Source organism: Colius striatus, chromosome 10, assembly GCF_028858725.1.
Source record: "Colius striatus isolate bColStr4 chromosome 10, bColStr4.1.hap1, whole genome shotgun sequence".
Lineage (NCBI taxonomy): Eukaryota > Metazoa > Chordata > Aves > Coliiformes > Coliidae > Colius > Colius striatus.
In genome coordinates this window covers 9,700,843-9,712,375 of record NC_084768.1, presented here as the reverse complement: position 1 = coordinate 9,712,375, position 11,533 = coordinate 9,700,843, and the positions used below count along the sequence as shown (strand labels likewise).

Genomic DNA, 11,533 nt, shown 5'->3' with positions numbered 1-11,533 from the left:
CTTTACTGGGAAAACTTTGTACACTTTCCCTAGCTGTCTGTATGTTGGTACAAGCAGTAGCCTGTCAAAACAAGTGTGACCTCCACAGCAGCATAAAAATGCAGACAGTGGGATCCTGTAACTGTGTCACTCCACTCTGCCCTCCATAAAGCTCTGTGACTATCTGATCCTAAGGTCACAGATGATCTTTTCCTCAGCTTTCAACTGTGACCCATTTACGCTGTATATTTATCTGGCATTTTCATCTCTGAGGGCCAGTGCTGCTCCGTGAGCTGACCTCTCCTTTTGAAAACAAAAGGACTCTTCTCCACAACCCAGCAGCTTGCAGGGAGGACAAGCAGCAAAACTGACATTACACTGCCAATGGCACTGGCAGAGTCCTGGTCTGCCTGGCAGTTATTCCTGCCCTTGCTCAGATGCCTGGTTCCAGCCCACAGTGGGTATCAGGGAAAGTAAACAGCAGGAACCAACCGCAGCCAAGTCAGGAGACAGCTCAACTTTGCAAACAGACGTATTTAGCCTGGGTGGGTGCCAGGAAGGGCAACCACACACGACAGATAATCTCTCTGACGCAGCACCAAGTCTGCTGAGAGTGGGGAAGCCTCCAACATCTGCATGTGCCACAGCTGTGATGGCCCTGAGACCACAGGGATGGCTCCCCCCGGTACCCCTTTGCCTCCCACACTCAGCCCCATCGGCTTTGGCTGATCCTAGAGAAAGGGATAATCCTGCCAGACCTTAAAAGCAAGAGCTGAAACAGGAGGATGCTAGTGAAGCTCCTCTCTGCCCCTCCGCGATACATGTACCCTGCCATGCCCCCATTACTTTGATTTCCCTGGGACAGCCATGAAGGTGAAGGAACACACACAGCTCACCAAACAGCCCTCTCTGCTACCAACTGCCTTTTCCACAGCATATGGATGACTTGTTGAGCCTTATAAATATTATATTAGTACCATGTCCCCTGAAAACCCAAAGTCAGGCTTCCAGCCAAGAAGCCACGGAGCTGCTCTCTGGTCTAAATCTCTAACGCAGAAAAACAACTTCTTCCATGAGCTCCCAAGTGGGAGAACTGGCTGGGGAACATAAGTACTAATTTCTGTCAATTAGATTATCTTGAATGAAATATTTAATATTTTCAACAGAACGTCATTTAGTTGCTGGGTACTTTGTAGCTGTTGGAAACTCTGATCTAAATGATTATTTTAATGAAAGATTGCCAAAGGACTCACATTTTAAACTCCCACATAGGATAACAGTGGGATTCTTTTCCCTGGTTTATATGCTGGCCAGCCATCATTTTCCTATTGAGGCTCTCAGGTTAATGTTAATTAGCATATATACAGAACTGCCCAAGGCCAATTGCTGAGGGTGTTCATAAAATAATCCAACTGTGGAACCTCCTCAAAAATCCAGACTGCCCTTAGCTGATGGGCTCACATAGTTCTACACAGTAACCCTCAGAAAAGGGCTCCCTTCTACATATGTCGGGACAGAGCACACTAATGGCTTTAATTGCCCTGAGCAGCCCCATGGTCCCCCCCACACACATGCTGCCCATCAGGAGGGCTCCATTTAAGTTCAGCCAGGAGGGGTTTGGCTTTTTCCTGAGCTGTAGATCTACCTTCATTTCCAACTCTCTTTGCTGGATGGATCAAGGACCCATACTGCAGGTAGGTCTCTTGTCAGTCCTGTCTCTGGAATGAACTTTGGATTGATGTAGCAGCCATACCTAGTAGTTTGCTCCTGATATGTGTAAGCAGAGTCTGGGTGTTGCTGTGCTGGTGGGATGAGAAGGAGCCATTGTTAATGTTTTGCCCTCTGAAGGAAGATGACTTTGGGATGCTGTGCCAAGCTCCGACCAATTTTTCCCTCTTGAATCACAACAAGCTTTTCTTAAAAGAAGTCCTTGAAGTTCCTAAAAGTGCTTCTAAAGGTTGCATTTCTGCTCCATGCAAGTTGCCAAGTTATGAAGTCTTGTCCAAGAAAGCCTTCCACACACTTATCTATGTGCCTATAAAGCTCTTTAAGCCATCATTAGTGTTCCCTCCTCCAAATGGAGATCTGGAATTTCAAGTGGAAATGAGATTTTATTTATAGCCTTGGTACATTTTTCAGCCACAATAGATAAATACATGGAGCAAAAGCACTGCACTGCTATTTGTTTACTGCATGGCATTGCTTTCCCATCTGACTGGAGTGGTGAGTCAGCATCACTGTTGAGATCTCTCCAGCTTTTGGGCCAGAGGGCGCTTGCCAAGGGTCAGCTGCTTTGAGTCTGTGTTTTAGAAGGTTGCTTTACATTTTGCCCTCTTGATAGTACAGAGGATCTTCCTTTAAAATGCTCTATGCTGTGATGTCAGCACAAGCCCTTAAAGAAAGCTGTTGCTAGATCCAGGTAGCTGAAAATTGCGATGTAGCTTCACAAAATCATGATACTGGCTTAGAAAAGTAGATACGGTTAAATGATTGCAGAGTCTTTGTGTTAAGTCCTGGTTTGGGGAATGCAGTTGCAGTTTCATGTTTTTCTTCATAATCATAAGAGTGAGAAGTGTAATTTTTGGGTGATAAGAAAGCAGGGAACCACTTGCTTCTAGCAGCTTAAAAAAGCACCAAGTGTTGGGAGATTGCGGTTTGAAAGCAGTGATACATGAAAATAGTTAAAAGCTGCCTTTATTCCATATTTACTGGTGGCTTTCAGTATTTCTAGATCTCCAGGCTCAACATCAGTCTTGTTAGCAGTGCATGAACTGGCACTGACTTTCTTGGGGTCGGCCAGGGCTTGCTGTGCAGTGGAAGGCAGAGCCAGGGCACCTTCCTCTCCATCCCGCTCTGGAGGTATCTCTTCCTTGCTGTCCTCAGCTTTTTGTGGCAGATCCTTTCTCTAAAAATGCTTCCAAATCCTGTTTACAGACCTGTTCAGGACTTGTGTTCCTTTGCAGCTGCTGTTTGTGTAACAGAGTTACCCATTGGGATCCTTTTTCCTTATTTCCCTGCTTGAGGGGTATCTGTAGGGATATGGGCTGGAGCAGTTTTATCATCTGAGAAAAATTAAAAAGATTATGCTCTGGCCAGCTGCTTGGCAGCAGCCTCCCCTTGGTCTGCAGGACCCCAGCTCTGACACTCTCCCTTTGCCATCCCCAGACAGGGATTTTCCCGGTTCTGTGGCCAGTTGGGTTATGTACAGCCCCGTGGGACTGGAATGGGAGGTTTGAACAGTTCAGCTGGGCTGTGGAGCAAGGAGCACTTTGTTGTGCATTGTCATTGCATAGTGATACTCAAGTACCAATTTTAACTGCAACTGTAAGACTGCCCAGAGGATGGAAGAAGCATCTCTTAAAGCAATCGGTGGTTTTACGTTTCCTCAGGAAATGTTGACGTTGTAGCAACCTTTCATGGTTGCAGCACTCCCAATGTGCCTGTAGTGCCCTCTTTTTCTGGTGAAGCTTACCCCTGGGAATTGGGAAAACAGGGCTCATACAAGCAAAACTGGAACAGCAGCAACTGGAAGGAACGTTGTGTGCATAAAACTGTTGCACATTACTAAAACATAAGGGGTTTTTCTGTTGATACACCAAACTTTTGCTGTAAAGCTTAGCCCAGAAACCAGAGCTCTCAAAAGCTGCCTGCACAGCCTTCCTAAAAAACAGTGTTCATGACTCAAATCTTAAAAATATACAACAGCCCTCAGGCAGTGATGCCCTGCCCAATTGCCCCACCTCATCTCCCTTCTGAACTACATACTGTGCTATAAGTAGTTCTGGCACCTGCTGAAACTAGAAATGTTTCTTTCCCTGAAACCAGACACCAGCAGCGGTTAATTACCACATCCCAAATTGGTACAGATTAATGCAGCTTCACTGAAGCTTCATGGAATTATTCCTGTCCCAGCTCTGAGTCATTAATAGGTAGAGTTCTGCCTATTTTTATACTCTTCAAATTATTTAGTTAGATTACAAAAGCAATTATCAGTACAAATCTGTTTTTCCTGATTGGGGAAAAAATAAACTTTCCCTGTTGCATTAAATTATTGGGCTGAGTTTCTTGTGCTTGTTTTATATGAATTTAAATGCACAGCAAGTTTACCTGTCTGAGAGCCAGTTCCCACAGCCCCAGAAACAGGGTTCAAGCCAAGTGAGTTACACCAGATTTGTTTCTGTATATGTATAGAGGCAGTAAAATAGACACACTGCTATATATCCTACTATATATATATCTCCTATATATATCCTACTATATATAAGCATGAGGTAGGTATATGTATTTTGAACAATATTTGGATGTGTAAATGAAGTGGAAAATGATTCTTGGAGAAGTGGACCATTATAGAAGTGACTGCTGTGGATATATGGCAACTAAGCAATGAAAGCTGTGACCTGAGGAGCAAAGACAAAATAGCTTGGAGTCAGGACCTGAATTAGAGCCATAGTTCACAGAAGTCACAAAACTAACAGATTGGGGAGTAGTTTTGAAGTGCTGGTTTTGGATCTTGTCAGAAGAATTGTCATGGACTAATGATGACCTGCAACTTTACTCCTAAGAAGCACCCACCACCTTGCATGGAGTCAAATGCTTTCACTGCTGGCTCTGCAGGGGTTGTTCAGCTTAGCACTAAAGCCATCCAAAGCCCTGGATGAAGCAGCCATCTTGAGCAACTGTGGCACTGGTGCCTGTATACCAAATAGTATCCTCTAACCTCCAGCAGCAGGAAGATGCATCACTAGTCAACCACTGCTTTCTGATTCTGTCAGGTGTAGCCATACACGTGCCTAGCACTGCCTTAGAGATGGCTTTCAGGGAGAGGTAGCTAAGACAAAGGATACAATGGAATAGGTCTCCCTTGTCAAGGTTTTTTTTATTCTGGTAAAAATAACCACAATCTAAATCCATGTGCCTCATAGATTAAAAACTAACTGCTTTGAAGTAATGAGCCCTGGTGAGACCACCCCCAGGACACACAGTGCTGGAGTTAAGTGCCACACAGTATATCTCTGCGTGGCAAACAAGCTAAGCAACAAAAGAAGTTTTGTATCAAAATAGTTTATTAAAAACAGTAAGAGACTTCACTGAAGCTTGCTGTCTTCAAGACAGAATTATGATACTGCAGCATTCAACACAATCAATCCATATATAAATACAGTACTGTACAGCTCCTGTTCACCTTGGTCACATTTTGCCCTCTGTCTGGCCTCGTGCAGCTGCACTGACAACTCAGCCCTGCTTGAGTTGCAGAACCTGTTCCTCTGGGAACAGAGTTCTATCCCTCCGTTGCTGCATGGTGCTGTTATGTGTGGAAACCCAACACATCTCTTTGCAGTTAGAGGCAGTTTACAGAACCAGTGTGAACACACCAAGTGACTGATGACTGCAAGAGCCGTTGATGTTTAGGAAAAACAAACACAGAACCAATAACTCAAGCTCCCAGCACTGTGCAACTGTACAGAGCAGCTCCTGTTTACAAGGAGGAAGCTCTGTTCCAGACTGCTGCCTTGCCACCTCGAGTGTGACAGAAGGACTCACACCATACAGGTTGGTAGAACAGAGTCACCTTTCCCTGCCGCACTGGCAGAGAAGCTTGCTGCCAGCAGCTGGCCAGCATGCTTCTGCCATCACCTCTGAATGCCCTGCAGCAGGGTCACTCTTTGCCATCAGCATTGCACCAAAGTCAGTATTTGTTCTTGCACTGTGGCAAACAGCGTGAGCACTTGGTATCTTGGTCTTCAGGTCAGGATGCTGCCACAGCTGTGGTTTGCTTCCTCATTGGCTGAGAGGCTTCTTCCCACTCTTCTCCATCACTCATGTGCCCTGGGCTGCTCTGGTGATGGGTGTCTTCTTGCACAGCTCCTGATAGAATTCAGATTCCAAAAAGCGTGGGTATGAGTTATTCTCCATTAGGCTGTAAACTCTCTTCTGTGCTGCGCTGAAGCACGTGTGTGTGGCTTCTTGAATATTCTGTGCAATCATGTTCTTGGTTTGGAAGTCTATATTTATCTGAAATTTAAAGAAAAGGACATTTACTTTTGAGAACTGCAATCAAGTAAGTACAATACATGATAAAACTTCTAAAAAGATAAAGGCAAGACCCTATTGCTATGAGGTCAAACTAATGATCTATCCTTTAAGAAAATGCTTCTTTCCTACAAAACCCAAAGTGATTCAGATACTGTCTCTCACTGATAAGAGTTATAGGTGTTACATGCAGACGTTGGACTTTTCCCAGTTAAGATGGAAACTCCCTGAAATACTGTTTGTGCCCGTTTTTTCCAGTTGGGTGAAAGGCAGTTAAGGGGAGAGTTATATCCAGGCTCCAATATTAACAGCAAGGTATGCACAATGCAGTTTGGCATCTGTATCTTTAAGTCAGTTCAGAGAAATGAAGAAAGGCTGTAAGAACTCAGAACAGGACATTATGTTTCAACAGGTTTTCTTTACCTCTTTGGGAGCCTCCTTTTCAATAAAGTCATTGTAGATTTTCTTTGCTTTTGATGTCAGCTTCTGGGGTGACTTGGTTTTCTTGAAGTCCTCACAGGCCAACCAGAACTCAATGTTCTCTTCACAGAACTCAGACTTCAGAAAAGCTCGGAAAGCAGCAAGACCATCTAGGGAAAGATTAAAACGGGAATCTTAAATTTACCCACTGGTCATGTTTGTTTCTAGCAAAACCTTTTGCTGTAGTTCTGGTCATTTCAGGGATATCATAGCAATGCACATTTTTTCCCATTTCTGTCTGCAAACAAATTGCTGCTCTAACAGCTTGGCAGGCTTTGCTCTCAGTCACTTTTTCAATACATACAAAAAACCCACAAGCCATTTCTAGTCCACGTTCCCTTCCCTCATGCCTGCTTATATATTGAAAACCCCCCTCTCTAGCTAGAATCTCATGTTAACCTTTACACAGGAGTAAATGTTTATGGCTGTGTTACAAACCTCTGGAATATTTTTTGCAGTGGAAAGGATGACTCAAGTTCAAAGAGCAAATGCTAACATTATTTCTTAATCTTTTTGCTCTGCTGTTGACTGCTTTTCCTTGCTGAGCTACAGTTAAACCCAGGATCATTGACCTTCTCTGTTGCAGAATCATTCCCAAGTTACTTCAATGTGTTTCCCTTGGTTAAGCAGTGATTTCAGTGGACAAATGCTCTTTTCACACTTGGCAAAGCCAAGCTGATAGGTATGGTTTTAACTACAAGGGTCACAGAAAATTCCACTACAAGGAAGCACTTGATACTTCAATAGTCATCTTTAAAAGAACACGCCTATGAATGTTGACTTTAAACTGTTTAAAGCATTTAACTTTCAAGCCCAGAATCAAAGCTATTTACATTAGAAAGGTACAATGCTGACATGCAAGGAAGGAATCTCTAACAGACATATAAAAGTCTCCCTCCCTTTGCTCTTGAATGTTACTTTTTGAAGACAAACTTACACTTATTAGCAAGAAGTTCATCAAAGGCTTCTGACCACAGCTGGGCTTCTTCAGGGGAAGGTCTGTGAGAAGAGATGGAGAACATTAGACTCCTCTGCTCAAATTCTACTTCTTTTGTAGAACAGTTATTTCCAGTCTTTCTCATAACCCACCTGAAGTAGGTGCGGTGTTTCCCCACTTGCTTAGATTTCATTTTAGTAGCATTGGAGGAGTTCTGCAGGAAGTAGCTCAGTCTTGTTTTCCAATCTTTAATGCTGGAAGAACAAAGAAGAGGATGCATGTTAAAAATGACAACGCAAAGCTTTAGAGAGCAACCCCTTTACAAGGAAAATCCGCAAAACTCTTCCCGACATTGCTTTGCACCTAGAGAGGCTCCCAGAGCATCTGAGGGCACGAAAGCCATCTGCCCATCACTTAAGTCAACAAACGTGCCCGCTAGCCAGTGACTGGCGTTAGCCACGGCACGGCTGCAGGTGGCACGGGGGCTCGAGCGGCTCCGCTCCCGCGGACGGGAGCTCGGCTCGGCGCCTCTACTGCAGGAACCCGCGGCCCCGGCTCTGCCCCGGACGGGGGAACTCACATGGTCCGCTTCATCCTGCCCTTCTCCGCCTGCTCCGCCTCGCTGCGCCGGCGAGCGCCGCGCTCCATCCGGCCAGTCCCGCGCTGCAGCACCAGCACGGCCGCGCTCTCCATCGCCGCGCCACGCCGCGCTGGCCGCCCCCGGCGCGCTTATAGCCCGGCGGCAGGCGGGGCCCCGCGCCGGGCCAGCCCCCGCCCGCTCCGCCCGCCCGCGGGAGGGACGGCTGGTGTTCTCGCTAAGCCGATATGGGAAACTTCAGCGTTTGACCAGGATTACGTTTCTTTTCCCCCTTTATTTTATTTTCCCTGCCTCCCTCCCGCTCTTTATTTTTCGCTTTTCTTTTTTTCCTCCCTTTTTTTTCCCTTCTCACTTGCCCTCGGGAAGCTTTGAGCAGCTGGAGCTGCCAGCCCTCGGGAACAGCCCCTGTCCTCACCACACCGCCACAGGGCTGGCAGTCCTTTCCTTTCTGTTAGAAATGTACCCTGCATCTCTGCAGAGTTTTGGTTTGCTTTGGTTTAAGGGAATACAGGCCTTTCACCAAAAAAGGGTAAGGAAGGACTCGACCCCATTCCTTCAAAAAATGAAGTAATGGTAAATTTTAGTAGATGATATTTTTGGTGTTCACCTCTCTGCTGACCCAGGCCATTCATCACTTTAATAAGCTGTCTGCACGTGTGTTTTATCTCTGTGTAGTGTTGCCACCTACCAGTGAACTGTGTAAATTACTCCCAGGACATGAAGCTGAAATCTTAATGACGTACTCCAGCCTTCAGCTTGTTGAAAAGGCCATGTGGCCCTTCTCAGCACTGTCCAGCCGCAGGGTATCACGGCCAAAGAATTTGGATTTAGGAATCATGTGAGTTTCTCTTTAATCTACCCTGCTTTGCTGCTCTTTTCTGTGCATGTGTCTTCATTTCCACAGGGCCCTACAGCATGTATTTTTCTATCATAAAATGCAGGATTCAGAGAGACTGTTTGATTCCCAAAACACTGACTGACTTCCATGCAATCGGGTAGCATCAAATCCTTTTTGGTCCTTTTAGAATCACCGTAGTCTCACAGCTTCTTTGCTTGCTGAATATGCACACAGATGTGCTGAGGTGTTTCATTTCAAATGAGATGAGCCAAATGAATGCCATTTAATTTGGGAGAGCATTTAAACACAGATGTTTTTCAGTGCTGCCTGGTGCAAGTCCTTGGCAAGTTCTGACAGGAAAACACAGTTCCATCTGCTAAATTTTACCAAGTCACTTTAAATGGGATTTTTTTTCAGTATGTAGCTCTTAGTCTTGTATATACTATATACATTTTCTAATAAGAAATTATTACGAGGGTGTTACCATGGGAGGGAGGAAATGTGGAAACACTAACAGAGGTAAGGCTCTAAGTACTATAAAAGCATCAGTTCCAGAAACTTTACTGGGGGGAGCTTGCCAAAGAAAAGGCCCTGGGCAGGCAATGTTTGTGTGATGGATGGAGCTGTACTGACTCGTTTCCAGGCATTTCCACCGTCACTCCCACTGAGTGCCAGGGCCAGCAGAGCTGTGCAGCTGCAAGTGATTGTGGCAGGAGCTTGCCAGGAGCTGCTGAACAGCCTGTAACACGCCTGAGGACGGGAACACTCTTAGCACGTGCGAAACTCACCACACGCTGCCTCCTGGTTAGGGGCTGGGAGGAGGGAGAGGCTGCCTCCCTTCAGCAGAACAGATCACAACTCAGCCTTGGGCCTTGTCCCAAAGTGGAGCCTCTGGAAAGGATCAAACACTCTGCAAGAACCATACATCCTCACCTTCCACCTAACTTGTAGGAGAGTTCCTCATTTTCAATGCTGATTTCAAGTTTCTTTCACCTGATTCTCAAAGCTGACTGTGGGGAAAATGTGCCCAAGAATAGCTGGAAAACTTCCAGGTCTAGTAAGCTACAGTAAGGTTTGGTTAAGCCTTTCTATTTGGGGGCTTACCCATAGCACACCAGAGATCCTGCTGATGTTTGACACCTGACACAATATTCTCTTGATGGTGCTGGAGGAGAATTGCAAGGGTAGAGCTGAGATTATCCCAGCATCCACCAAGTTGTAAAGTTGGCAGTAGTCAGCATATGGAGAATTGCAGCATGAATCACATATTTATCTGATACTTTTTACTTTCAGCTTTTTAATATATCCATAATAATGGAAGGACCAGATAAGGAAGGTATTTCTAGCATCTGTAATATCTTTAACCAGTAGAAAAAAAAGATATTATTCCAGGTAAAAAAAATTAGCCAAATGTGCAATTGTGAAGTTGATAGTCTTTTATAAGCCTATAAGATTGTAACATGAGATTTAAAAAATATTTGGATTAAAATTGAATTCTAATGACTGCATTGAGGTATATTTTCAGTTTACATTTGTATTATAATTTTAAAGCAGAGCTATCACTGTTTTTGCAGTAGAAGAGAAGCTTTACTGAATACTTTCTTGCTTCATCATGCTGTGCAGGGTGATGACATTCCTGGCTAGGATGCCCTCCTTTGCCAGGAATGTCATCAGTGGTCTGTACAAGGACCCACTCAGGTACTGAGATGGGCTACCCAGATGGGTTGTTGAGTCTCCTTCTCTGGAGACATGCAAAACACACCTGGACGAGTTCCTGTGTGACCTACTTTAGGTGGTCCTGCTCTGGGAGGGAGTTGGACTGGATGATCTTTCAAGGTCCTTTCCAACCCTGAAGATTCTGTGATGGCAGGGGGGATGCTTCTGGGAGGAGGTCTCTGAGTGCCCTTGAGCCATCACCTCTGCTGGTAACTATAGGTGTATGCCTGCAAGAGCCTTTGGGCTCACTGAGAAGTTTTTGATACCCCACACTTAAGTATTACTTTGTTTTACCCATTTCTAGTTTTTAGAAGCAAGGATGGCAAAATCCCTTAGCTTGTTGACCCACCTTTCTGACAATTTCACACAGATGGTGCCATACACTGACTTGGCAAAGTGAGATTTGATGTCTCAGCTCTATTCTACCTTGTCTCTTGCAACAGTATTTTGAAGATTTTGGGAAAATGAGCTATTACTACTTTCTGGAAAAGCTCTGGCTTGCAATTGCAGCACAGATTCAGGTGTGTTAGCATAGCACAGTGTGCAGTGCTGCTGAAGAACAAGTACCTTCCTGTGGCAATGCCTGTTGTGGGGAAAGAGGCTGTGGGTGTGCATCCCTGCCTGTAGGACTCAAAGCAGCGCTCCAAATCTGTCTGTGTGTGCTCTGACCTCAGTTCTTTCAAAGCAGTGAAGCTCTTAGTAGCTGAGGACAACTGCAGAGTGCCCAATCTTCTCCTTTGTGTGCTTCTTTAAGCTCCAGTCTATTTCTGTAACACTAATCTCATTGTCAAGGAGCAAGGCCAAGGGAAAGTGACGCGGGGGGAGCCTATAGCCCAAACTTTGTTGTTGAAGTTAGTGAGAGTTTCACTATCGCCTGCAGTGAAATCTGATGTCAGATGTTTGATGACACAAGCTCTCACCCTAGAGATCACAGTTCTCTTTGCAGGGGCTTTCT

General features: G+C 45.1%; 2 protein-coding genes across 3 annotated transcripts in view; one reads left to right on the top strand and one right to left on the bottom strand.

The window, feature by feature from the left end:
* Positions 1 to 5,024: 5,024 nt before the first annotated feature.
* On the bottom strand, positions 5,025 to 8,128 carry RGS2 (regulator of G protein signaling 2). Of its 2 annotated transcripts, none has more exons than XM_062003452.1 (5): positions 8,007 to 8,128; positions 7,579 to 7,680; positions 7,427 to 7,488; positions 6,433 to 6,599; positions 5,025 to 5,991 (listed from the first exon to the last, which is right to left on the bottom strand). In XM_062003452.1, the coding sequence occupies exons 1-5, from the start codon at positions 8,117 to 8,119 to the stop codon at positions 5,797 to 5,799; spliced, it is 639 nt and encodes a 212-aa protein (XP_061859436.1). In that variant the 5' UTR covers positions 8,120 to 8,128; the 3' UTR covers positions 5,025 to 5,796. The 2 variants fall into 2 exon arrangements, with proteins under 2 accessions (XP_061859436.1, XP_061859435.1); XM_062003451.1 differs by lacking the exon at positions 8,007 to 8,128 and adding an exon at positions 7,790 to 8,000.
* A 649-nt stretch (positions 8,129 to 8,777) lies between these two features.
* Positions 8,778 to 11,533, top strand: part of RGS4 (regulator of G protein signaling 4) — a 146,818-nt gene continuing 144,062 nt past the window's right edge. The window contains exon 1 of the mRNA XM_062004099.1: positions 8,778 to 8,862. The gene's annotated coding sequence lies outside the window, so the exon portion shown is untranslated. The remainder of the gene's footprint in view (positions 8,863 to 11,533) is intronic.

Bases quoted from the DNA above. Each gene is read 5' to 3' on its own strand.
- RGS2 (XM_062003452.1), bottom strand. From the start codon at position 8,119: ATGGAGAGCGCGGCCGTGCTGGTGCTGCAGCGCGGGACTGGCCGGATG. The intron at 7,489-7,578 runs GTGGGTTATGAG...CTCTTCTCACAG, and splicing joins AAACACCGCACCTACTTCAG to ACCTTCCCCTGAAGAAGCCC. The intron at 5,992-6,432 runs GTAAAGAAAACC...TTTAAATTTCAG, and splicing joins AAAAGGAGGCTCCCAAAGAG to ATAAATATAGACTTCCAAAC.